Source organism: Sebastes fasciatus, chromosome 4 (assembly GCF_043250625.1).
Source record: "Sebastes fasciatus isolate fSebFas1 chromosome 4, fSebFas1.pri, whole genome shotgun sequence".
Classification (NCBI taxonomy): Eukaryota; Metazoa; Chordata; class Actinopteri; order Perciformes; family Sebastidae; genus Sebastes; species Sebastes fasciatus.
Genome location: NC_133798.1, coordinates 31,429,312 through 31,456,960, shown reverse-complemented (window position 1 = coordinate 31,456,960; position 27,649 = coordinate 31,429,312). Strand labels below are relative to the sequence as shown.

Below are 27,649 nucleotides of genomic sequence, written 5' to 3'. Positions count from 1 at the left end.
AACACAAAGGGCCTGATTGGACACCAAGGTCATGTCCTTGGTATTGTTTCTGGAAATGTGAGATTTACAGTAATTGCATTCACATTACACATGAGGGGTTTTCAAAGACTGATTCTGATATTTCTTGTGACTCCACATATTTAAATTTGACTTTTTCTTACAAAAATATGTCAATAAAGTTCGAGGAATTTAAGACTTCTCTACCAGAATTGTATTCCTGGAATTGTGGAGATTGAAATAGCATGTAGATCATCATATAGCAATATTTTACTGAAATTATAATTGAACAGTTAAATAAATAAAATGTGAAATAATAATGATAATCAGAAATTGTAATTTTTTTGGTGGGAACTTGGACTCTGACCTGTGTATTTATAAAATCCTGGCTACAGCCCTGTGTCGGCAATATGGTGGAACTAATTCACCATATTCAACAATATTTTGCCAATATATTGCAAATAGCCCCGATTATCTTATCTTATCTTATCTTATTAATATATATGATGAAATGACCACTCTACTCCACTGTCATGTCAGTTACATGATCAGAAAAAAAAGAGTAAATATTCAATAACCATCATATCGCAATTGCAACAGTAGTCAAAATAATCGCAATTATATATTTTTTCTAAATCGTTCAGCACTTCGTTGATCAGACTGGATACATATCTGTGTGTGGTGTAGAGTATATTGTGCCTGCTGGTGTGTGAACTGTAAGCCTTTATATGTGTTCCTCACAGGTCGTGACCTCTGTGCCTTCAGATGTAATCTGTGTCAATCAGTCAGCCGAGGCTTAATCTGAGCAAGAGAGAAGCAGTCGGTTTAAGGCCGAAGGAGAGAAAGAAAAGAGCTACTGGAAGCTGAACAGAGGTCTACGACGGAGTATTAGGGCCACATTGAGGAAAAAAAAAAAAATTTGAGATTTCAAGAATAAAGTCATAATATTTCGAGAATGAAGTCATAGGTTTATGAGAAAAAAGTCGTAATATTATGAGAATAAAGTCGTAATATTATAATGTTTACATGTTATTTTAGAGGGGAAATAGAGCAGCCTTTGTGAAAATGAGGAACGTGGAGCATCTTGTGAAGTTCGGTTTCACAAATAAGGAAATACTTCATCTTCTGGCACATCAGCACCACACTATCATCTGTATCAGGATCTTGAAATGATTGTGCAAGAATGATTATTCCGAAGAAAGAACCACACGGACCTGATGGGGAAACTGCCTCTTTTGTGTTGTAGAAAATTCCTTTTTTTCCTCGCAAAGTTATGACTTTATTCTCGTAATATTACGACTTTTTCCTCGTAAAGTTATGACTTTATTCCCGTAACATTACAACGTTTTTTTCTTGAAATAGTATGACTTTATTCTCATTAAATTACGACTTTTTTCTCGTAATACTACGACTTTATTTCCCTCAATGTGGCCCTAATGCTCTGTCGTAGAAGTCATCTCTGGTCAAACTGGTGGATAGAGCTTCGCTGCTCACTGTATAAAACATTAGTGATACCAACCAATAGAAAGGATTCAGTTTAAAACAGGAAACAGGATGGAGGATGTAAATCTTCACACTAGAGAAGGATCATTTTATTTTAAAAATTTGATCAGTTAATAATGAACTAGTCATCACAGCAGTACATGATACTACACAAACTAAGGCTGTGCTGAATAGACTAAGCAGCCACTAAGAAAACAGGCTTTTTGACAGAAACACTATTTATCTCTGATAAAACATTGTCACTTCATTACTGCAGCAGTGAGAAGAATAAAGGCTTTACTTACAGAAACTTCCCCCATCGCCACCTGTTAGCAGCAGCAGGTATTAGTGGCGGTCCGATTACTCCGAGCAGCGTCACGCTCACAGCTCCAGAAACAGCCCATAACCCGGCCACAGCTCCTCAGCCGGCAGTCTGCAGACCTGCTCTGAGACCACAAATTTACTCCCAAAACCAGCCTGTTGTTCAGAAATTCAATTTGACCTTCAGCGAGCTCACAGCCACGAGCAGCGCTCCATCAGAGGAAAAAACAGGAGCTGGCTAACTGATTATCTGAGGAAAGCCTCGCTTAATCTAATTAGACAATCTGTGGGTTCAGTGAGCGCCAGAGAGAGAGAGAGAGAGAGAGAGAGAGAGAGAGAGACTACTGCTGCTGCAGCTCCTCCTGCTGAGCACAACACACACAGACAGGGTCTACACAGAGTCACAGACCGGATCCACACAGAGTCACAGACCAGGTCTACACAGACCAGGTCTACACAGAGTCACAGACCGGGTCTACACAGAGTCATAGACCGGGTCTACACAGAGTCACAGACCAAGCTTACACAGAGTCACAGACGGGGGCCAACACACCAGGTCTACACAGACCAGTTCTACACAGAGTCACAGACCGGGTCTACACAGACCGGGTCTACACAGACCAGGTCTACACAGAGTCACAGACCGGGTCTGCACAGAGTCACAGACCGGATCTACACAGAGTCACAGACCGAGTATACACAGACTGGGTCTACACAGAGTCACAGACCGGGTCTACACAGAGTCACAGACCGGATCTACACAGAGTCACAGACCGGATCTACACAGAGTCACAGACTGAGTCTACACAGAGTCACAGACCGAGTATACACAGACTGGGTCTACACAGAGTCACAGACTGAGTCTACACAGACCCGATCTACACAGAGTCACAGACCGAGTCTACACAGACCAGGTCTACACAGAGTCACAGACCGGGTCTACACAGAGTCATAGACCGGATCTACACAGAGTCACACACACTCTACTAAACCTGCTGCAGCTCCACCTGCTGAGAGGAAGACACCGATTTCTAAACAGACTTGATTGAAGATGTAAACCTGCAGACGGAGTGTGGGGGGTCAGAGTGTCAGACTGGGGAAGCAACCACCAAGAAACAACCTGACAATCCTCTAACTGTAATTTCTATCCTGTTCTCGGCGCTCTGACTGCATTAATTCACTACCGTTGTTTTGTTTTCTTACAGACAGACATACAAAACTCATGCACACTTCCCTTCCCCCCTCTGAGCAGCAATGATGCCGGCTGACGTCAGGTGGCACACACACACGTGACACACACACACACACACAGGTGGATTACAGCACATAGAGACACAGGAGGATTAACTGAACACACACACAGCTTGATATCACTGTTTCACATTTGCATGATAGTGTTTTAACACTGAGCTAGTATGACCTTTGACCCCGCACTCCAAAACTCTACCAAAGAAGTAGTTTAAGGACTCGTTGGACAGATCGGCGAGGGAATATTCTATTAGAGCACTGATTCATGCTGCCACAAAATGCAAATTTCTAATATATGTTTTTAATCTGGTACACACTTAACTGCATGTCACAACTCAGATCTGAAGGTAATTAAGACATTTTAGTTCAAATAAATGAATTAATTTCATAAAGAAGATTAAAGTCTTTAAGATAAACTTGCTTGATAAATTAATTCTGGGTGAACTAACCTGGGATCCGTTTATCAGACTGTACAGTGTGTGTGTGCTGCAACCTAGTGGTCACACATAGTCAACACACTCCACACACAGAGGCCACCTTGAATCTAGGAACATCTGACACCTGTGACAACAACAGCAAAACAAACTATTGTCTAGAAAAAGCTAATGTTACCAGATTTATCAATGATCTGTACAACATAGTCAGCTGTCTCAGAGATCCAGTTTTCTGACCCCATTTCAACTGAGAGATAGTACAGAAAACAGTCAAAAACCGAATGTAAACCTGTTTGATTTATTACTGAATCTGTTTGCACAGCCCCATTTTGTCTTTCACCTATTATCATTACAGTCATGGAGGTCTGCGATACACATACCTTTTTGCTCAATTTAGAAACGGTGGAACTGTCGGTAGGGAGTGTTTTAAGTTAACTTAATTATAACGACCCAATATAGCCTATCCTAGTATCTTTTATTCACTGTAGAAATTCATAATGTGTCTCTCTATAATATGTAATAGCATCCTGACTGTAAACCCGCTCCTAAAACCTGAATGAATAACACACACCTCAGATCTGCATGCATACCTGCCTGTCTGGCTGGCTGCTGTTGATTCCAGGCTATAGGCATCTTGTATTATAGTGTGATTCTACAAACATCACAGGAAAGCACTTTAAGTATTAACACTGTATACAAACACACAACCTTAACCCTATAATGTTCCAGTATGAATATTATTGGAGAATTATAGGCCTACTATAGAAGATGCATAGCCCAAGTATAATAACAAAGCAATGAAATCACAGCTGATTATGACTGACACAGTATAACATGCTTAAAGAAATAATGAATAAATAGGAATAAGTCACACACTTTACTTCACTTTATGAACTTAACGGTATATAACGTTTTTTTTTAACCTAAACTAATGTTATAACGTTGACTTAAAGAGACCGTTTGTAATAATCAGAAATGCTTGTTAACAGCAATACCTGCAGCCGTTAAGTCAACGAAAGTCAGAGTCGGGCTCGCTCTTGTGCTCGCTCTACATAGACATGAACGAGCATCACTCAAAACAGTGAGGCAACACACGTCAGCTAAAACCACAATATCACTCTATATTTCAGCTGCTTGGCAGTAATGTTAGCTGACCAGACGAAGGTCTCTCCATGAATCAATGCTGATCCTAGTGTTGGCTTTTCCTGCCTCAGCCTCCCGACCGCGGTCAGAAGGAACAGGGGAGACACCGGCACCCCATCGGAGACGATAACGTTTCTCACTGCGGAGCCCCGTCACTTCAAAAGACACGGGAAACCTCTGTTGGTCTGGAGGAGCTGCAGCAGTTATTTCTGCACAAACGTCCACTGTACATTCACTAGATATTCTCAGAGCTAAACTAACTCTTCTGCAGTGTGGAGTGTGCGCTGATGCACGTGAGGTGGAGCGAGAACGAGCGCGGTGCGAGTGAAGGCAAGCAGGCAGAGGAGCAGAGGAGCAGAGTACAGCAGAGACTCCGGCCCTGGAGACCAAAGCTACGGTCCCCCGCTTCCTCCGACCGCGGCCAACACTGTTTTGCAAGACGGGCTTCACTAGATATAACTTTGCGGTTTTGGTGCTTCTGTGTAGTTTGTGTTGGAGTCTCCTCTGAACAGCGTAGCCACACGCAAGCATGCATGTGACACCAACCCGGATTGATTTATACGTGTAAGAAGTTACAAACAGTCCCTTTAACGGTATTTAACGTTTTTTTTTAACCTAAACGAACATTATAACGCTTACGTAACGTTAGGTAAACTAAGCTGAAATTAATTTTCTGGATGGCCACTAACAGTTAGCTAGCTAATGTTACCATTAACATTAGCATAGGAGAAAAGTATCTTTGTTTAAAATTAAATAACATTAGCTAATTTAGTGGCGTTTAATAATGTACATTTTATGATTGTCATATAGCTAATTAAGTTTCTGGGCTCCAGCCAGCGGTAGATTAGCTAACTCACTGATAGCACCGAGGTCATTGACGTTAGGTGGTGCCGTTGAATTAGTGGTTTGTTTGACTATCTCACTTACACTACACTTAATACTTATATTCATCTGGAAAAAATATATATATATTTCTGCAAAGCTATGCTTTTAGCGTTACTCACCTTTACTTACAGGTAGATTAGCAGGTAAATGTAATGTTGGTCATCACCCTGCTGCCAAGGCTGAGAGGTAGGAAACCCCGTAGCCCAGCCGTTAGACCAAAAGGCCACGCCCACAAGATGAACCGTTTGATGACGTCATGAAACCAAAAGACCACCATTATTAAATAAATCATTTTACATTAAAGCACAGGTTAAAACTAATAGAAGGGAGTATATATGCACAAATGCCTGGCAAGAATCCTGGGACTTAGGGATGTAAGTTCCATTTTTCATTTCAAAATGTATTTCGAACACGTAGAATACCAAAAAATTCAATAAAAAATAAAGAAAAAGAGAATGATCAAACCAACAAGTGGACAGTCAGAAACAAGTTACATACAATGAAAAGCGTAAAAAAATAAATAAATTGTCAACACTTGATGCCTTGATATTCGAAAAGGAGTGAGAAGTATAAATTTATTTAATCCCACCCTTCTCCATAAGTAAATTATTAATTATTAACCAGCTTCCTTATTGAGCCATACATATACTCTAATTAAATTTTCCTAAATTTGTCTAACTATAATTATTATTATTTGTAATTATTCTAACTATAATTATTACCTTTAATCTGTGTCATACAGAAATGTAAATTAATTGCTGATATAATTATCCTTCTCAAAATATAAATTTGTTATCAATCCAGTATACCAATTCATTACTTATAATATAACTTAATCACAATACCAATTCATTACTTACATATTTATCTTAATCATAATGACTATTTGTTATCTTTTCTTATATGCGCAAATCATTATTAATAATATACAATTTATAATATACAATATGCAATACAAAATGCAATACATACACATACACATACATACACATACATACACATATACATACATATACACACATACATATACCGCACATTGCACTACATGCGCACACTGCATACCACATATACATATATAGACATATATAGACATATATACATATATACAATACACAGCATCCGACCATGCATACATTATTCTTATACCCAAAATCAAATATCCACAAGTGACACAGGAAGTCCACTCCAGTCCAGTAGGTGGCGGTAGAGCGCCTCTAAGCTGGTTTACCAACCGCCAATAAACCAATAAACCGACTTGGTCACGTGAATCTCACAGCTGACGGTGACGTCACTCATCAACATGGCGGACTGGAATAACAGAGGTATTTAACACGTCCTCACTTTCTGAATGTTTCAGCCATTAACCGTCTTCAGCAGTAAAACAGCTGCTTTACAGCCGTGTGAAGGAGTGTTCATAACAGACATGATGGAGCAGAGCAGCAGCGAGTTTAGTGTTCATAACAGACATGATGGAGCAGAGCAGCAGCGAGTTTAGTGTCCAGATCTGTAGTTACTTTACTTTAGAGACGAACACTGGAGCTGATAGCTGACAGGCTAACTAACTGACAGGCTAACTAACTAACTAACTAACTAACTGACAGGCTAACTAACTAACTAACTAACTGGCAGGCTAACTAACTGACAGGCTAACTAACTAACTGGCAGGCTAACTAACTGACAGGCTAACTAACTGACTGACAGACTAACTAACTGACAGGCTAACTAACTGACTGACAGGCTAACTAACTGACAGGCTAACTAACTGGCAGGCTAACTAACTAACTGACAGGCTAACTAACTAGCAGGCTAACTAACTAACTGGCAGGCTAACTAACTAGCTGACTGACAGGCTAACTAACTCAAAGGCTAACTAACTAACTGACAGGCTAACTAACTGACAGGCTAACTAACTGACAGGCTAACTAACTAACTGACAGGCTAACTAACTAACTGACAGGCTAACTAACTAACTGACAGGCTAACTAACTGACAGGCTAACTAACTGACAGGCTAACTAACTAACTGACAGGCTAACTAACTGACAGGCTAACTAGCTAGTTTAGCTGTTTGGCAGTTGTTGTTTTTTTTTTTTTATTATTGAGAAATTGACATTACAATATGGCATCGTACAGAACAGTCCACAACTACAAAGGATCAGACAAGCATGGAAATTGGCGTGCAGTGCAAAAGAGTTTGGATGAAGAGAGAAAAAGAAACCAAAAAACAAACAAAACAATCAAAAACAAAAGTAAGGGACTGTGGGAATAGTGCTAATAGTGCTATAGGGGTTCTCTGTAAGGTTACGGTCCTCAACTAACATTGAAAACTTCATAGCATTTCTTTTTCTTCATATGTTTCAGAGATGAAAAGTAAAGACACAGCTCCTTTTGGAAAACATAGAAATTTGGTCTTGATTTCAGGAATTTATTTTTATGTATAAAAAACCTTCCAAGAATGATTATGGAATTGATTGCCAGGTCATGTAACGGGATCTTTCACATTGTACCAAATATAACATTTTCCTTGGTTAGATTAGAAAAATTGTAGTGTAAGTGCAGTCAGATTCTCTTCACACCACGGTTGTCTTTTCATAAGGCCTTCTGAATTCTCCTTCACATCTTTCTCTGACCTCATGACGTTTTCCATCGAAGTCAAGGAAAAGTGGTTAGGAAAAGACATTAGGACGTAATTTCTTTTTACTTTTTGACCGCATCCCTGGTTTGTACAGAGTCCTCAGGGGCCTCCCTGTGTGTGGCCAGCAGGGCCCTGGGCTATATGCAGTTTGAAAAGCCCTACAAAGTGTTACAGGATAGAGGGCTCCAGACGTTGCTTTATTTTTTTTGATCAATTCCACATTTGTGAAATGAATGAATAGTATGAATGTAACAACAGAACCCACTGAGGACTTCACACAGAAACATAGTCCAATGTGTTTGTGCGTTTCCAGGTCACGGGTCTGTGGACGACATGCTGGATACTGAAAACAAGCGGCTGGCTGAGAACCTGGCCACCAAAGTCTCCAGACTGAAATCTGTGAGTCACAACCAACAGTTACTCTCTTCATCTACCAGTTTCATCATTTCTAATACACTTGTGCAGTATGTACCAGGGTTATTATAGTAAACTAAAACGAAAATAAGCATTGAAAATGTTTTTAGTAAACTGGAACTAAATAAGAACTATATAAAATATAAAACTAAACTGAAATGATATTGCCCAGTTTAAAAAAACCCAATAAAAATAAAAATAAAAATGAACATAAATCATTCAAGTTTTAGTTTTTTAGCTCTAATATAGAGATGTTCCGATACCATTTTTTTCCTTCCCGATACTGATTCCTTGGAACTTGAGGTATCGGCTGATACCGAGGACCGATCCGATACTAGCGTGATTAAAAAAAATTGTATTATTATTATTATTATTGTTATTCAACAGCTGTGACAAACTACCTGCAATCAGTTCTTCTTTGCTGCTCTAAAACAGTAGTTGCCAGTGGCAGCCATGATACATACAGGACGACAGCACAGTGAAAGCTACTGTTTTAGAGCAGCGAAAAATATTTTTTTTCTGGTTAAACAATTAAATTTTTTTGTGGGTTAATAAATTATGATGCTTAGACTGGCGTACTCGCCGATACCTGATCCCGAATTGAGTCTGTCCTGTCTCTGAATCTGACAGCTGGCATACGACATCGACAGAGAGGCTGATGATCAGAACGAGTATCTGGACGGCATGGTGAGTCCATTTTATATAGATATGTTTGTTTTTTTTAATTCACATACCACGTCCCTAGACAGAGCGGGTTTCTGATTGGCTGGCAGATTCCCATTTAAATCATATATATCATCTGTACAGAGGATTTCCTCCACCTGTCTTTGTGACTTTCATTCGACAACAACATATCCCATGCTTCTGATCAGTATACTTTTAAGGCCTCATGGGAGATGTAGTTGTTGAATGGCAACAAAATGATCATTGTTGTATCTTCGTAAAGCCCAACCTACACTGTGTGACTTTTGGGCTATCCTAGACCAAAAAGCACAAAGAGTAGAGTGAGTAAAGAGTGAGAGAAAGTCTTTAATAAAGGAGTTGAGCCGTGTTTTTTTAGATTTCCACACGACTCGTCTGGATTTGAATGCAGTTAATAAATATGTGAAGGAGGTATGTTTGAGCTAAAATGGGGTGTGATAATAATAACCGGTTGTCTCAAATGTAAACCGGCTTCTCTCTGCAGTTAAAGTCCCATCACAACCTTTTTCTCTCTCTTGTCCTTTTCCTTTCAGGACTCAAACTTCATGAGTGCAACGGGTCTGCTGACTGGCAGCGTGAAGCGTTTTTCCACCATGGTCCGATCCGGCAGAGACAACCGCCGCATCCTCTGCTACGTCTCCGGTGGCCTGGTCCTGGTCTTCTTCCTGCTTTACTACATGGTCTCAAGAATTCAAGGCTGACAGGGAAACCCTGATCAGCCAGGAGCTGGTCCTGAGACTGTAGACTCTGATAACCTGATATCTGACGGGAAAAGACTTTTTATTATGCACCAAAGTGAGAAAACAAAACAGGAAGTAAACAGAAAACATGTTGTTGAATCGTTGAACTGACCAGCAGGGGGTGTCAGCCAACTCAGCAGGTGAAAAACGGTGATGGATGTGGTCATACCAAAAAAACTAAGTATGCCTGGGACATTTCCACTCTGCACCACCTTTGTCCCAGTCTGCTGCAGCCAGGAAGTCCTAATATGGGTAAAGAGAAGATAAAGCCTAAATACAGCTCGTGCACCCACCACAGTGGCGTGATGAACCGGTCATTCAAGACATGCTTGCCCCAAAACATATGTTCATTACAGAGTAGCTCAAAGTTTGATTGACGTCGGATTGCATATTTTATTATTTCCTGTCGGTACGAAACAGAAACGTTTTTTAAAGATGTTTTGTTTTCAAACAGCAAAAACATTATTATATGACAATTAATATATAATGGTATGTAGTGTGGAATTGAGACACAGCAGCTGGTGAGAGCAGGAAGTGACACCACCATCTGTTATTGGCTGGTCCTCACTGCACCGGGTGATGTCGCCTTGTGTTCGACTGTCAATCAGTTGTTTAATTTTCATGTCTTTGTTCTGACACGTTAGCATCTAATGACATGTTATTGATCCTGCAGTTGATTGACAGAAGACAAGGCCACAGGCTAAAACTCCCACACATACTGTAGCATACTGATTCTAGTTTTAAAATAACACCTTTAAACATCAGCGTGTTCGGCTGTTTTACTTTAGTTTGATGAGCAGTTTTAGTTCAGTGTGTGTTTGTGGTAAACGCCTGTTTCCTTCTAGTAATTAAAGGCACTAAATTAAATATCCAAAGCATTAATATAGCATCAAACAACTATTGTCTATGTAAAAATATAGAGGAGGAATGTCTACGTGAGCAGAGAATGAAGTCGCTCTCCCTCCATGTGTGTTGTAATCCAATCTTCTCTGTGCTTTGTTGACATCGCCGGGCCGGCCGCGCGTGCTTTAAGTGCATGTGAGCGTACCCCACTGGCTAGGTCACGGCCGCTACTTTGCACTGCTCTCATCGTCCCGACCAACGGCATCGTCGTAGAAGCGCAGCACCCACCCTCCAGTTCCCCCTCAGATAAACACTGTTATCTATGTCAGCACTTTCGCCGTTGTTTGCACTGTTAGCGCTGTTGACACCGGCTCAGGTGTCGCCATTTTGAGAGCTGTTGAGAGGCAATAGAAATGCTCCCAATCCCGTATTTAGCACCTTTAAAATTAAATGTTGGGACCTGTTCAGTTTATCGTTACATGGACATTTTGTATCATTTAAGAGGGTTAAAAAGAGTTTCCTTTTTCTTATGTGTTTACATTCCAGCTGTCTGGACTGCTAATCAGCCACAGACAACATTTAAAGGTGCAGTGTGTAGGATTTGGCGGTATCTAGCGTTGAGGTTGCAGATTGCAATCAACTGAAACTTCTCCCTCGTGCCAAGCGTGTAGAAGAACTACGATGGCCGATGCAAAAACCTGAATGTCCCTCTCTAGAGCCAGTGTTTGATTTGTTTTGTTCTGGGCTACTGTAGAAACATGGCGGCCGGCTCTGTGAAGAGGACCCGCTCCCTATGTAGATATAAACGGCTCATTCTAAGGTAACTAAAACACAGTTCTTATTATCAGGTGATTACACATAAGAAAACATACTTATTGATATTATATATCCATTTATGCCAATAGATCCACCTAAATACTACACATTGTTCCTTTAATATTATTATTATTAAAACTCATGTAATAAATGACTTTAATTGTGGAACTTGTTGGGGATAATTGCTCCATTTATATGATTTATTTGGGTTCTGGTATTAAGTAAGGAACACTTTATGACAGTCTTCAATAAAAAAAGCTGTATATTTTTATTTAAACAAATAAAAGTAGAGCTGACACGATTGGTTGATAAATTGATTGACAGAACATTAATGGCAACTATTTTGTTAATGGTTTAAGTCATTTTTCATGTAAAATGCAGAAACATGTCATGGTTCCAGCTTATCAAATATGAGGATTTACTGCTTTTGCTTTTAATTCTTTTAATTTATTTTTAATCATTTTAAGGATTGGACTATTGGTGGACAAAACAAACGTTGTGAAAGTGTCACTATTTTCTGAAATTTTACAATTAATCAATTACTTGAGAAAATAATCTTCCTCCATAATAAAAAAGAAACATTAGTTGCAGCCCTGTATGAAATAGTTCAAAATGAGCTCCAAAAGGGCTTTTACTTTTGATACTTTAAGTATATTTTCCTAATTAAAATTATATATTTTACTTAAGTATAGTTTTCAATGCAGGACTTTTACTTGTAATTGAGCACAAATATAAATCACTTTAAAAAGCTATACAAAAAATATATTTTTGGGAGGTATATGGTTTAGGAAGAGTTGTGATAAGGGTTGGTTTATATCTACTTTTTAACTCCGGATGGATATGTGGGTTGTAAATAAACTTATATGCTGTTCATATATTTAATTTGGGATGTAAATAGATCTGGGATAGTTTATATATTATATTATATTATCATTCTATGATGAGTTATTAGAGGAGAAGTGAGAAAGGGGTAGGGAAATATAAGGCTTACTTCTACCTACTCCTTTTCGGACACTATTACTCTTGTTTTGTTTGTTATTATTTTGTATCTGTTTTTATTTATTTTTATGTTCGAAATAAAGTCTTTCATTCATTCATTCAATATAAGCTATAAACAAAAAAATAAACATAATATAAACAATACAAACATTTCAAACTCATCAAATAAAAGAATGGAAACAAGTGACAGATTGTCTTTATATATATTTAATATTTCTGTTATGTTCTTCTATGTGTGTGTGGTGTGTGTGAACTCAGTGAATAAAAAAAAAAGGAAACATTTGGGTTCGTTGTTGTCGAACACTGACAGATTGTCTTTATTTATATATTCTTCATTTTAGCATAAATGTTGTATTTTAGTGTATTTTCATCAAATTTATAGTCCCAGCTGTAGTAAAGAGTAGTAGAACACATTCAGTTGCATCATTGTCTATGGGATCTTGGTTTTAATGGTGATATTGCCTTTGAAAATAAGATTTTATACTAGGTGAGGATGAAAATCTTATTTTTGCCTTTATTGCATCTCCATTGGAATTGTAATATAGTTTAGTTTACCTATAATTCATTCATATTCCTTAGATTCTTACGATTCAAATGATATAATATATGCATATAAGCCTTATGGTGTGTGTGCATTGGCCGCTGTGTGTCGCTTCGGGTCGACTCGTGTTCTGTCGGTAGTTTTCGGTTCATCCCTTTCCTGAGACTTCGTGTAAAACAAACAGTAGAGCTGCTTGCTATCCTATCCTGCGGATTAGCTCGCTTGATTCTTGGTAACGGGTAATTCCCGTTAATTACCCCGTTAATTTGGACCTACTATCGGTAAAGGAGATTCCGGTGATTTTTTTTCGCGGTTCTTCTCTGCTCTCTGCTTCGTACCGGACTCGGATTCACTCGGACCAACGGCTTCTGCTGCTCGGTCCCACTCGGCTCTTGTCGTGTTCTAATGGACGAAGCGGACTCGGCTACGAAGGCGCTCGGGCTGGATGAACCGCCCATCATCGGCATCGGCATGCAGCCGGTGGAGGAAGTGGGCTCCGGCTCGGATACCGAATCGGAGGCCGAAGTCACCACGATGGCCGTGATGTCGGAACCGGGAAACCTCGACATGGGAGCCGAGTCCCTGCCGAACCCGGACGAGGCCGAGGCGGCGTTTGCAGGCAAGCTAGCAGGCCGCTGCTGAGCAGGGTGGCGCTGCAACACTGATAGTAAAACACTGATAGTAAAGACATGGAGGTATTAACGAGGTTAACACACCTAACAGGTGAATGTATCACTCCTTATCGATAAAAGGAAATCAATAACAATCCCCACATTAAACTACACAGCTCTTAAATAAGTAAAAATAACCAGTATAACCAAAAATAACCATTCTGCGGCAACAATACCTACTTAAGCCAAACTCCATTCAAATATTGTGTGATATTGTGTGATTATTCATTTTATGTACTTCAGATATATCATAACACATATATGCAGTTTATTAATTTTGTGGTGTTCTCAAATTCGGCAATGACTGAAATCATTAAGCAACTACATGACCTTTGTAAAATTACAATTTAGAGTTAGTTTACACCACCACTGGGAAATATTAATGGACCAGATTAAATGTGTAAAGTCCCATATTTTACTTCAATTAGGTTTGCTTGATGAATTGCATTAATGTATCACTCCTTAGCCATAAAAGGAAATCAGTAACAATCCCCACATTAAACTGCACAGCTCTTAAATAAAGTAAAATAACCACCATAGCTTCTGCAGCAACAATACCTACTTACGCCAAACTCCCTTCAAATATTGTGCAATTTAAAGATATTGTAGCTTATTAATTTAATATACCTCAGATATATTTTAGCAAACATATGCAGTTTATTAATTTTGTGGTGTTCCTAAATTCGGCAATGACTGAAATCATTTTGCAACTACACAACCTTTGTAAAATTACAATTTTAAAGTTAGTTTACACTACTTAGCCCCCCCCCATCTGTGAAATATTAGTGGACCAGATTAACTCTGTGTAAAGTCCATATTTTACATATTTGACTTACTTTATATGAATTGCATATATATGCCGAACTGAAGATCTGTAACACTTGAATAACGTGCTGCATCATGAATTAATTAATAAGTTATGCTTATATAGTTCCTCCGCTCTTCAGGATTGAAATGTCAGATAATTGAATGTAGTTTGGTGAGGGTAAATAGTGTGTCAAGGCTTCCTCAGCTGGCCAGACTGTGTCACCAGTGGACAGGCTGGCTGGATGAGTGGTTGCCAAACAGCTGTGAATAATAATAATAATAATTTACAAAGGTTGTAATAATAATGAAACATTAATATCTTTCCAGATTAATGTTAAATTCTGCATTAGAGAGATTTCTAAAATATTTAGAATTGCAGCTGAAATTGATTGTAACATCCGTCGCTGTGCAGTCTGTCAGAGACATCAGCTAAAAAGTTAAAATAGTAATTTTCCTTATTTAAACACATATTATGGCATATGGTTATAGAAAAGTACTGATTTTGGTGATATTTATCATTTCCCATATTGCCCTGTGTAGCTAGTCTGTCAACATACTGTAATACTCCAGTTTGGCTGTGATATTATAAATGTATCCTAACATTACAGGAGTACTGTAGTAGCTATGATACAGTAAAATTACTGATCTGGAGATGTATGTGATGATGAAATGAATTGAATGTCTTGTTGTTGTTCAGAGGTGACGGCTGTGACGGTGGCGGATGTTCAAGCTGCTGAGGACAATGTTTATACCACAACGGTCGCCACATCAGGAAGTCTCCCTGAACACGTGCTGGTAGATCAACACACACACACACGCTCACTCACACACACACTGACGGCCAATTATAAGGTCAAAGGGCAGCTTCACTGGTTTCATTTCAGGCCTTATTATACTGATGTTTGTCACCATTAATAATCCTGAGCATTAGCGTTATCGTGCTCTGACATGTCCAGCAGCAGAGCGATCAGACCTGCAGACAGCAGGATGATGAATATAATGGAGTAAAAAGTACAATATCATAATCATATCATCAACCATTTCTTTTCATTTTTGCTTAATGATGCTGTTTTGACAAAAACGCGTAAATAGATTTTTTGACAGTTACCTCTTCGGTCGTTAGGGAAGAGCCTGGAAGACATTCAAATAGGCAGTAAAAAACATAAAATAAAAACTCACAATTGGCATCGTCAAGGTAACGTGATATGTCCCTTGCAGCCTCTCTCACTCAACCATTTACCAGGTGACGTCAGTCAAGTCCCTGAAGGTTCAGGGTGTAAGGCCTTAGGGGGGACATTGGGATTGGGCCTCAGGTTCATTGTTCGAAGCTTTAATTGAAACTAATTGCAAAAATGCAATACCTGTGAGGGTTTCTGGACAATATTGTTAATTGATTTCCAAAAATACATATATACGTTCATTTGCATAAAGAAAGAATATTTGCCCACTCCCATGTTGATAAGAGTATTAAACATTTGACAAATCTCCCTTTAAGGTACATTTTGTACAGAAAAAATGTGCGTTTAATTTGCGATTAATGGCGATTAACTATGGACAATCATGCGATTAATCAGGATTAAATATTTTAATCGACTGACAGCCCTAATAAAAATATTTTGTCCCTAAAATGGATCTCAATATTTAGCAAAATAATCGTGTGATTATCATTTTGGCCATAATCGTGCAGCCCTACATAATGGTGGTGGAGAGAGTTGACTAACGTCACTCTGAAATCTGCCAAAGGTGTTCAAACTTTTAAACGACCCCTTAGACCTCCTCTTATACTGCACTGTCTTTTTGTGTGTGACAGAGTGGGAGGACAACCCTCCAGCTGGGCGATGGTCTCAGCACCCAGAAGGCCACCTTGATCGTGGTTCACACTGACGGCAGCATCGTGGAGGCTACTGGCCTCAAGTCTGCTGCCACAATGGCACCAGGTACATCTGTGTCTGTGTGTGTGTGTGTGTGTGTGTGTGTGTGTGTGTGTGTGTGTGTGTGTGTGTGTGTGTGTGTGTGTGTGTGTGTGTGTGTGTGTGTGTGTGTGTGTGTGTGTGTGTGTTACAGTACCAGGTTGTTAAGAAACCTGAACTTGGGTGACAGTGAGGTCCATCAGTCTCTCAGACTGATCTTTCGTCTTCCTTTGCGTCCCTCAGGCCCACAGACCCCGCCCACCCCGCTGACTCCCCCCCAGGACAAGGACTCCTGCTCCAAGTACAACTGGGACCCCTCAGTCTACAACCATGAGCTGCCGGTCCGCTGCAGGAACACCAGCGGAGTCCTCTACAAGAACCGACTGGGATCAGGTGATCAAACACACCTGTACCAAGGCCTGTTTCATACAGAAGATTACCAGTAAAGCAGGCTTATAATCTGTCTCATAAAGAGGGTTTACATGATAACTCAAGTTACCATGGAAACGTAACCCTCCAAACCAGCCTTGTCCTGGTCGGGTTAGTCTTTAAGCTTAGCTTTACCTCAGGCTGAACCAGTTGATCTGCTCCTCTTCACTGCTGCGCTGTGAACTTCAGTCAGTTTACTCTTCTTGTCAGATTTTTAAAAAAATTAGTCAATAAGAAAATGACCCTACTTCTCACTTGATTTATTACCTCAGTAAACATTTTAAACATGAGTTTATGGTCTCAATCACTAGTTTCAAGTCTTCTTCAATACAGCATGATGTTCATTTAGTAAACTAAAAGTGCACTCGGAGAGCGCAGACCTCCGCCAAGGCAGGTTTCATGTACGTCGCTGACCCTAACCCTTGCTTTAGGCTACAGGAGTATTTTAACTTTAATAAAGCAAATAAATAAATGTGACACGCATCATAGTGAAAGCAGTATGTTCATCATTTCCTCTCACTTTAAATAAAGTTTAAGAAAGACAAAAAGAATACAATACTTCTACTAAAGTATAAGAGTACAAAATAAATGCATCGTTGAAAGAAGTGCATTTTATGTGTTGAAAATGGCTCAATACGCCATCTACTATTATTTTGTTGTTGTTATTAGTTGACTTCTCTCCTTCAGGCTAGTAGCTTCGACTTTTAAGATATTTTCTAGCAAAGTCATTCATCTTTAGTTCTGGTGATTCCAACAACTCACTGTGCTGCTCTGTGGTACCGTGTTCCTGAGTGGTTTGTCCTGTTGTTACCCTTCACTGACAGTGTGTTGTGTTCGTGTTCAGGGGGTAAAGGTCGCTGCATCAGACACAACCAGCAGTGGTTCTCTCCCACTGAGTTTGAAGGTCTGGCGGGAAGAGCGAGCAGCAAAGACTGGAAGAGGAGTATCAGATACGCTGGCAGACCTCTGCTCTGCCTCATACAGGTACACCAGTACTACTGTACTTCTACACTGTACCACTGCAGTACTGCAATGTATTATGCAATACAGAGAACTTTTAACAATTTGCATGCAGATCAGCTGATTCTGAACAGAAAGCTTGAATTAAATCCTCTGTATGTGTGAGTGTGTAGGAGCGTATCCTGAACCCCCACGCTGCTTCCTGTACCTGTGCAGCCTGCTGTGATGACCTGACAGGGGTGAGTTAGCAGAGCTGGTCCTTCTACTCCACTACATTTCAGAGGGAAATGTTGTACTTTTTAATCCACTACATTTATTTGTCAAGTAAGGGATAATGTACAGTGAGCCGGTCATTGGTCAAATAAACTCTGACAGGTCGATGCGGCACCCCGACATCTAGTGGAGGGATCTTGCAATGACCCGCTAGTTGTACATTATCCCGCTTATTACACGGCTACTTACTTAAGAAATCAATAATTTGACTCAAAAATGGGCCGCCAAAGTCCGACATCAGAACTGAAAACACTTGGTGGAGATAATTTTTCATTATTGTAACTGAGGTTTTTGGGTGCATCTTATGATCAAATGCTTTATTTTCCTTCTTGCACTCAGCCACAGAGCATTACGGGAAAGCACTGAGGGGACAAATTATATCATAGGACAAAACCATGGGCCATTATGGCCATTTCGGGCATTCATCCTGTGCTTCTGGGAAAGAAGGAAGAAATGCTTGAAATCCAAAATAAAAAATTAGGTTTCTTTTACGCTGATTGGGCGGGTTTGAGTCTCTGATTGGGCAAATTTGGTGGCAGTCAAATCTGGCAATCAGTTTCTTTGAAGTTCGTGTTGAAGAATCACTTTGGAAACAAAAGATGGATGCGTGCTGTCATTTTGGACATCTGATAAATTGAAGGGTTAATTGATAAATTGAACGAATACTTGTATATAATGGTTAGACGTAAAGAAAGCATTAACTAGATCAGTTTGTGTTTGTCTCTGCTTCTTCCTCTTCAGTGTTCAAAGGACGGAGAGACTCTGGAAGCAGAAAACATCAGTATGGTAAATTTAATTTTTTCCTCATTATCTTAAACTTTGGATGGACTTTTGTCATTGTTTCTGATGTTTTATAGACTGAAAAGTACTGAGAGTTGATGTCAAATTGTCAAAAAATGTCCCATTTGCTTATTTTTGATCAGATAGTTCCTGATTCAAATGATCATTTCGCCAGTTTTAGACAGTCTTTGTACGACTGTGTGTTTTTAGATGACATTTAACATTTGACAACTCTGGCTTCTTTTGTTCAGTAAGAAAATAGTGTTTTGGAGGAAAAACAGATTTATATTTAACATCATCTAACATGTTTTTCATCTCATTGTTTAAAGCATCTTCACTGTTTATTGTGTTGATGTCATCTCGTCTCCTCTCTGTCTCCTTCAGACTGGTCCAGTACGACTCTTCGTCCCGTACAAGAGACGGAAAAAGGACAATGAGCCTCTGGTCACCTCGCCAAAAAAGGAACATCCATCTACCAAAAACATAACGCTGTCCCCGGGGACCACATGTACGTTAGGTGACCTCAGTCTGATGTGTGATTGGTGGAGCGAGAGTTCAGGATCGGCAGGTTTATTTCTGTTAAATCAGATTATTTCATAGATTCGTATGCTCACAGTCAAAACAACTTCTTTTAAAACGTTTGAGAGAAAAATATCCACCATTTATCAGATTAGACTGTATTCATTTTGTGACCTTTGACCCTTTGAAAATGACCCTGAAATTGTAGTTGCATCATCATGTAAAGCACCTCTGGAAATATTGAATAATTTAAATTAATGAAATATTAATGACTGTCCAAACATGTCTGACACGTCCGTCCTCCACCAACAGTCACGGTGTCCCCGTCAGGACAGTTCACCACCTCCGGCACCTTGACCTTTGACCGCACGTCATCGGGCGACGCCACCGCAGCCGCAGCCGCTGCTGCTGCCATCATCTCAGAAGGCTCAGCGCAGAGCGAGGTGTTCGCGAGCACAGCAGGTACCAGGTCCATCACTGTTTATCATTCACACTGTCTATACTGCTGTAGTACATTTGTTTATTGTCAGCTGTATCTGAGGGTCAGACATGGAGTTGAGTTCAGATCAAACAAACGTCCATTTTTTACAGAATCGCATTGCATTCACCAAAGAGAGACAAAATCAGAGCCCTTATCTCATTATTATGAGTTCTATATCTCATAATCATGACAAGAAATCTCACAATTATTTCAAAAATTCTTAAAATTATGACAAAAGTCTCTTAATTCTGACAAAAATCCATAATTATGACCAAAAATCTCAGAATTATGAGAAAAGTCTCATAATTATTATAAAAACAATCTCATAATTAGGACCACAAATCTCAAAATTATGACAAAGTCTCAAAATTATGACAAAAAGCCAGCAACAAACACAGCTCTGTGGGTTGTCCAGGATGTTTTAATGTGTCCTCCTTCATAATTATCTGCCTCACAATCCCCTGCATCGCCGCTAACCTGCAGCCTATCCATCATCATCCTATCAGGCGTCAGGAAAGCGCCGCAGCTGCTGTCTGATTGGCTGTCGTGTTACTGTAATGAGCTCTCAGAAGAGGCTGGCTGGTGTGACTGAATTCTCTGTCTGATCCTAACCTCTTTAAAGGACCAATCAGAGACCTCCCACTCACTCCTTCAGTTAACACAATATTATCACTAATGATTATTATTATTAATGTTTTCTGAGGCTGATATTTTCGGTTATGATCAGCTGACAAAACGCTGGTGATATTTCAACCAGAACTCAAACTGTTAGAAATATGAAAATATCTGTAATTTAAAATGTTGGAAACAGTTACTGATTGGACCTTTAAAGCATCTCTGGGACTGTTCTGATTGGCTGGAAGAGAGTGAAGTAAGAATTAAAGAGTCAATGGCACTCGGGACAAAAGGCATTTCAATTAAGGAAATTTGGGATCCTAGTACTATTTTGCATCTTAACAACACAGTACAATACAAGAGGTGTTTGCTTTTGGCACGTGGCCCACCATTCATTTTCAGTTTTGGCCCTCCAAGGGAAGAAGTTTGGGCACCCCTGCCCTAACCTAACTTTAGCCTGAGCCCTAAAATCAAGTCTGAACCCTCAAACAGGCCTTTGACGGTCTGTCCGAAGGTGAGGACCGGCCAAATGTCCCCACTTTCCAAAAATGTCCTCACGTCCTCTCGAGGTCTAAAACTCAAATTGGTTCTCACAAAGATAGATGTACAAGTACACATACACACACAGCAGTGATCCAGCTGTCAGTACTGTCTCTCCGTCCTTTACCCTGAGGTTAATGACGCACTACGGGCCTGTGTGTGTGTGTGTGTTCAGATTTTCAGATGAGGAGACATACATCAATTCATAAACCCACACAACTGTCTAAAACTGATGTCAGATTTCAAAATGTACAAATAAGGTCACATACTGTAAGTGACCTGTCTAGCTGTCTAGCTCACTATCATGGTAGAGAAGTGAAAAATAGAGCCTGATTTAATAAATACAGGAATTATCGTGTAAGAAAGAACAGACATTTATTTATGCAGGGGTCCCTTGACCTCTGACCTCAAGATTTGTGAATGAAAATGGGTTCTATGGGTACCCATGAGTCTCCCCTTTACAGACATGCCCACTTTATGATAATCACATGCAGTTTGGGGCAAGTCATAGTCAAGTCAGCACACTGACACACTGACAGCTGTTGTTGCCTGTTGGGCTGCAGCTTGCCATGTTATGATTTGAGCATATTTTTTTATGCTAAATGCAGTACCTGTGAGGGTTTCTGGACAATATTTGTCATTGTTTTGTGTTGTTAATTGATTTCCAGTAATAAATATATACATACATTTGCATAAAGCATCATATTTATCCACTCCCATGATGATAAGAGTATTAAATACTTGACAAATCTCCCTTTAAGGTACATTTTGAACAGATTAAAAACGTGTGATTAATCGCTATTAACTATTTGAATCGATTGATAGCCCTAAAAAAAATACTCAATTAAAGAACAAGTACCCCAAATTTGTACCCGAGTAAATGTACTTAGTTACATTCCACCACTGCAGGACAGTAAGAGAACAATGTTGAGAGAGATTTCAGAAAGAAAATCAACCTTAAACTCTAAAAGTGAGGGGGACAAACAACTTTCTCTTTTTATTATAATCCTACCAAATGACATAACTCTTTCCAGTAAATCTCTTAACAGTCACACAGCAGCTCCTTTGTAGAAAATTACTGGTATCATGTTCCCGCAGATTAATAGGAAGGTAAGAGTCCAGTAAAAGAGGATATTTTCTTAACACTGGCTGAGATTTACCTGTGAGAACACACACACACTGTTTCCCCAGGACAGTTTCTGAGATGGATGTCCAGTTATTTTTGGACTCGTCTGCTCTCAGAGGAGCGCCGAGCTGTCGGAGACTCCTCCACCACCACAGCAGGAATATATTCTGTATGTAGGTCAGGAGGGAATGTATGGAGGACGCACAGACACAGTGACCCAGATCTGCTCAGACCACCTGCTCGGTTTTGTTTCTGCATACTTCACTTCTATGTTTAACATCTGCGGTGCCTCCTGTGGGTCTGACTGTGGACTGCTACAGGTTTTCTAATGTTAAAGCAAATATCATCTACCACATTTACCCCGACCCACTGCAGGTGTCTATGTGTGGATCAGATAGCTTCACATCAGGTTTCTGGTTATTTATGTATTGTCCCAGACCGTACAATGCTGTAGTAGCGACCTGTCAATCACAAGGTAGCCCCACCCTAAAGCATACCCTGCTTTATGGTCTATTTGACTCTAAATGGGACCATAATTTACTAAATGAACATCATGCTGTATTGAAGAAGACTTGAAACTAGTGATTGAGACCATAAACTCATGTTTACAATGTTTACTGAGGTAATTAATCAAGTGAGAATTAAATAGTGTACATTTTGAATAGCAAAAAAAAATCTATATTGACTCCAACCCTTCTATGGTATCATTTTCTCAAATGTGAAGATTTTTTATTTTTTATTTATTTATTTGCTTTAAAGTGAATATTTTTGGGTTTTGGACTGTTGGTTGGAATGGAAACAGTTTTCCCGAATATTATAGACAAAACAATTACAAAAAAAAAATCATTGACAGGTTAATTTATAATGAAAATAATCATTAGGTGCATCTCTAATAATATTTATTTATAGACAGCTGTAGCTTCTTGGTGTGAAACAGTGTAGTGTACTCTTTGGGTCGAAAAAAGGCTTTATAAATAAAATATATTATAATTATTATTATAATTATAATGTGTTGGTTTATTATGCTGTCAGCTCTCTACTCTCCTTTGAAGGCAAAAATGACCAAAAGAATACTGAAAACACTCCTCTCTCTCTCTCTTCTTCTCTCTCTCAGTGCTGACGGCGTTGCCGGCGCTGGCTGTGACTCCTCAGCCGGTTCAGGCCAAGATGGCGGTGACTGTGGCGGAGGCGTCTCCGTCGGCCGAGCTGGTGAGCGGGCTGGAGGTGGGGTCTGTAGGGGGGTTGGGGTCGGCGGTCAGCGAGGGGCAGAAGAACACCTGGCTGTACCTGGAGGAGATGGCCAACACGCTGATGAGCAACGTCCAGCAGCTGAAGGCTCTGATCGAGCAGGCTAAAAACTCTACAGGGGACACCGCAGGGGTCAAAGGTCAGGGAGGCAGGAAGGAGGTGAGAACATACACATAATGACACACATGATCTCAGATTTAGATCAGTGACATTAACTATTATGAATAAATATATCAATATTTATATAGAAATACAAATGATGATGAGACGATGTCTTTATTACTGTTAGTGACTGTGTGTGTGTGCGTGTGTGTTCAGTGTGGTCTCACTCAGTCGTTTCAGAACCAGATCACGTTTCAGCACCCGGACGACTCGGAGGCCAAGAGGAGCTCTGACATGACCGAGATCATCATCAACGTATGACACACACACGCACACACACGCACACACGGATGTCTCACGAATAGCAAACCTTAAAGTCTCCAACCTGAAATATCCTGACTTTTAGTCCCTAGTATGTGTGGTTCAAGCTCCACAAATCACTGTATCCTATATTTCCCACAATAGACTTGCTATAGACACTTAAATATACCTGTTGCATAAAGCTTCCCTATGAGTGACTGATGCAAAGCTGACTTAGATAGGCTGTCGCGCAATGCATTATGGGTGAAATAAGACACTTCACAGAGGAGAAAAAATGGGGAATGCAACAGTGACACCTCACCAAGTATGGGAGAAAATAACAGAAAAGGCAAATGGCATAAATCTGACAGTTGTTAGAACCATTAAAGATATTCAGAAAAAAAAATTCAAGGATATGGTGCAATAATGCAAAAAAGTGATGGATAAACAGTTGAAATAGTTAGCTGAAAGTTAGCTAAAAGTAATGGATAAACAGTTGAAATAGGTGCATGTGCTGCTTTTTCACTTTAGATTTATCCTGCTGGTCTGGGGATCGAACCAGCGACCTTCCAGTTGTCTGACCTGTAGGCCACCGCTTCCCACAACATAAACATTTAAACCAATTCTTACGCTGGGTTTGATTTTTAGAAAATGTAAAGGGAGCGTATTCAAGATAAAACATGGTGTGAAGTTGTTGTCAGTTATATTTACTCCGCCTGATGAAACTTCAACAATATTCTGACATATTTAAAAATCGTTTGTTACCTGTTCATATCTCCTGTGTCCTCATCACGAGTTCAACTGTGTTCACCTGCAGCAGATGTGTGTGAACTGTGGCCGGGTGGCGATGAGTGAGTGTACAGGCTGTCATAAGGTCAACTACTGCTCCACCTTCTGTCAGAGGAAGGTAAGTCTCACCTGATCAATCCTCTGGAGTACAGTCATGTCGTCAACCTTGTTAAAAAATAAAGAGTGTCCTTAACTTAGTGTCCTAAGTTAAGTTAAGTTCAGTTTTAAAGCTAGAGTGAAGATACTGATATCATAGGAAACTAAAACACCTAATGAATCCATTGATACCAACCATGTCATACTAGCTCGCGAAGGAAGTTAAATAACGCTACGAAGTTACACTAAATTTGGCGAGGAAAAACTGTCATGGCCATTTTCAAAGGGGTCCCTTGACCTCTGACCTCAAGATATATGAATGAAAATGGGTTCTATAGGTACCCACGAGTCTCCCCTTTACAGACATGCCCACTTTATGATAATCACATGCAGTTTGGGGCAAGTCATAGTCAAGTCAGCACACTGACACACTGACAGCTGTTGTTGCCTGTTGGGCTTGAGTTTGCCATGTTATGATTTGAGCATATTGTTTTATGCTAAATGCAGTACCTGTGAGGGTTTCTGGACAATATTTGTTATTGTTTTGTGTTGTTAATTGAACTCCAGTAATAAATATTTACATATATTTGCATAAAGCAGCATATTTGTCCACTCCCATATTGATAAGACTATTAAATACTGGAGAAATCTCCCTTTCAGGTACATTTTGAACAGATAAAAATATGTGCGATTAATCATGGACAATCATGGGATTAAATATTTTTAATTGATTGACAGCCCTAGTAAGAATATAACATTTTTTTTGTCACTGCAGGACTGGAAGGAACATCAGCACACCTGCTGTCAATCAGCAGGGGGCGTGGCTGTTCAGGAGGAGGAGTCAATCACAGCTATGGACATGGACAAAGTGAAATGAAAGTGAAAACATGAGGTCTTCAGACAGGAAGTCCTCATATGGTGCAGAGAGGTTCTGAACACTTAAAATCTCCTCACTGGAATTTTTATTTCGAAAGAAGGTCTGTGATCTCCTGAGAGCTGGACTTGACGTTGAAGTTGGATGTTTTTCCCATTCACTTCAATACGGCCACTACCAGTTTATTATGATGTTTCAGAGAGGAAGGTACGATGGTTTAGGGCTGTAACTAACTGTTATTTTCTTACTTAATTATTTTATTAATAACCCTAATGACGATTTTTTTATTTATTTTTCCTCAGTGACTGTTTCCCCTCTGTTGTTTTATGAAACAGTATTTTGCTGCCATTTTTACTCATTTAAATCTCCGTCCAGAGACCGTCCTGGTTAAATAAAGGTCAATAAAATAAAAAAAAATACTATTAAATTAACCCCACCCCACTCTGGCCAGTATTAGAGATGAGTTATCTGTTTTCTGTTGTTAATGGTATTTTTTATTTTTCATCATTCATCATTTTAAAGGCTTTGTTTTTCTTCTTAAAAGACAGTTTTTATTATGTGAAAGTTTCAGTCTGTTTTCTACGGAGAATCAAAGTCCGTAAAGGTACTTTATATAAGATATTATTTTTATTTAATAAAAAAGAATCATCTTTTAGGATTGTGAAGCTTCTGTTTTTACTTGTGATTCAAACTTACAAAACTCTAGAAAGACAGAATACATGCAGCAGCTGATTGTGTGAGTCCAGAGCTGCCAGTATTAAACCATTAAATTAAACTAGCATTTCATTTTTCCATTTGTGTGCATGTGATGTATGGCCACCCTGCCAGAATCCAGAGCCGTTATCGGATGTTGCGTCCCAACCCGGTGGATTTAATGTTTGACTTTGACAGATTTCAGGAGCAATCCTGTAGTTAGAAAAAAGGACATTTCTATTTCATTTTAAAGGAACAGTGTGTAACATTTACGGTAGCGCTGCCGCCATTTTGGACTGAAAACGGCAATGAGTCTGTGGCCATGGATGTATAAAGAGACGTCTGTCAATCAGAGGATCATTTTTTTTTAGGTAAATCAACTTTCCAGTACGAACACTTAAATAGCCTTCATTTAAATCATTATGTCCTAAAAGTAGTAAAATGAACTAACAGCTGAATCCAGAGTTATTTTCCTCGACATAATGAACGTGCATCAGACCCACGGGACTGCACCGCCCTGCACGCTCATATGACATATCCGGTTCTGCCAGCTTCCTGCTAGCTGTATGCGGCTGTCATAATGGATATATAGGCTGTAATTCGTCACTTTTATTATCTTATAATACACCCATGGGCTGTATGCTGTAAGCCTGTACCGTGGTGGATGTATTAACGTCTCTGTTCCCAAACAACCGGCTATCGGCCAGTAGCTAGTAGTGCTAGGAGCATGACATCAACAGAATTTAATGTACTTGTAGGCTATTTACTAACACGCAGGGCAAAAGCACAGGACACAACCTCTTCTACATCCATGGTCTGTGCTCTACTGGACTCCATTGTGGATCCTTTACATGAAAAAGTTTGAGATTGTTCTCAAAATCTGTGTGCTGGATTTTTCTAACTTCTATCTATGTCCATCGCTCACTTTATGAGCCTCTGGGAAGCAGCTGGGCAAAAAAGTTTGTAAGTAAATAAATAGTTATAATACTTGGCATATTTATAATATTTTTATTGTTCAACGGAGGACATTTCGGTAGAGACATTAAATATATAACAATAGAATAGAAATAATTTTGTTTTACTTTTGTACGGCACTTTGTAGGCGGACGTTTTACTGGCGTCCGGTAGTCGCTTTCAGTTCAAAATGGTGAATCTGCAACCTCACCACTAGATGCCGCCAGATCCTACACACTGCACCTTTAAGTAGAAAGTTTAATTTTCAAGTTCAGGTCGCACA

At 39.6% G+C, this 27,649-nt stretch overlaps 3 protein-coding genes across 5 annotated transcripts in view; 2 read left to right on the top strand and 1 right to left on the bottom strand.

Moving 5' to 3' along the window:
• LOC141766639 (plasma membrane calcium-transporting ATPase 1-like) overlaps window positions 1-5,695 on the bottom strand; it is a 33,200-nt gene extending 27,505 nt beyond the window's left edge. The window contains exons 1-4 of one of the 3 annotated variants that reach the window (XM_074633622.1): window positions 5,630-5,686; window positions 4,073-4,134; window positions 2,793-2,859; window positions 1,785-1,920 (exon numbers count right to left, since the gene is read on the bottom strand). The gene's annotated coding sequence lies outside the window, so the exon portion shown is untranslated. Of the gene's footprint in view, window positions 1-1,784; window positions 1,926-2,792; window positions 2,860-4,072; window positions 4,135-5,629 lie in introns of all 3 variants that reach the window. The other 2 variants (XM_074633621.1, XM_074633623.1) reach the window with 2 other exon arrangements.
• A 1,007-nt stretch (window positions 5,696-6,702) lies between these two features.
• On the top strand, window positions 6,703-11,960 carry bet1l (Bet1 golgi vesicular membrane trafficking protein-like). The gene is made up of 4 exons (XM_074633620.1): window positions 6,703-6,832; window positions 8,458-8,543; window positions 9,189-9,245; window positions 9,794-11,960. The coding sequence occupies exons 1-4, from the start codon at window positions 6,811-6,813 to the stop codon at window positions 9,959-9,961; spliced, it is 333 nt and encodes a 110-aa protein (XP_074489721.1). The 5' UTR covers window positions 6,703-6,810; the 3' UTR covers window positions 9,962-11,960.
• A 1,401-nt stretch (window positions 11,961-13,361) lies between these two features.
• Window positions 13,362-26,383, top strand: deaf1 (DEAF1 transcription factor). Its single transcript, XM_074633619.1, has 13 exons — window positions 13,362-13,818; window positions 15,375-15,472; window positions 16,488-16,614; window positions 16,831-16,980; window positions 17,861-18,000; window positions 18,150-18,215; window positions 18,991-19,035; window positions 19,414-19,537; window positions 19,861-20,010; window positions 23,425-23,717; window positions 23,877-23,975; window positions 24,778-24,867; window positions 25,621-26,383. Exons 1-13 carry the CDS (start codon window positions 13,605-13,607, stop codon window positions 25,720-25,722), a joined length of 1,698 nt encoding a protein of 565 aa, XP_074489720.1. The 5' UTR covers window positions 13,362-13,604; the 3' UTR covers window positions 25,723-26,383.
• The last annotated feature ends 1,266 nt before the right edge of the window (window positions 26,384-27,649 follow it).

Coding starts and splice junctions, on each gene's coding strand:
- bet1l (XM_074633620.1), top strand. CDS start 6,811: ATGGCGGACTGGAATAACAGAG. Junction 6,833..8,457: donor GGCGGACTGGAATAACAGAG/GTATTTAACACG, acceptor GTGCGTTTCCAG/GTCACGGGTCTGTGGACGAC. Junction 8,544..9,188: donor AAGTCTCCAGACTGAAATCT/GTGAGTCACAAC, acceptor TGAATCTGACAG/CTGGCATACGACATCGACAG.
- deaf1 (XM_074633619.1), top strand. CDS start 13,605: ATGGACGAAGCGGACTCGGCTACGAAGGCGCTCGGGCTGGATGAACCG. Junction 16,981..17,860: donor CAAGAACCGACTGGGATCAG/GTGATCAAACAC, acceptor GTTCGTGTTCAG/GGGGTAAAGGTCGCTGCATC. Junction 23,718..23,876: donor GTCAGGGAGGCAGGAAGGAG/GTGAGAACATAC, acceptor GTGTGTGTTCAG/TGTGGTCTCACTCAGTCGTT.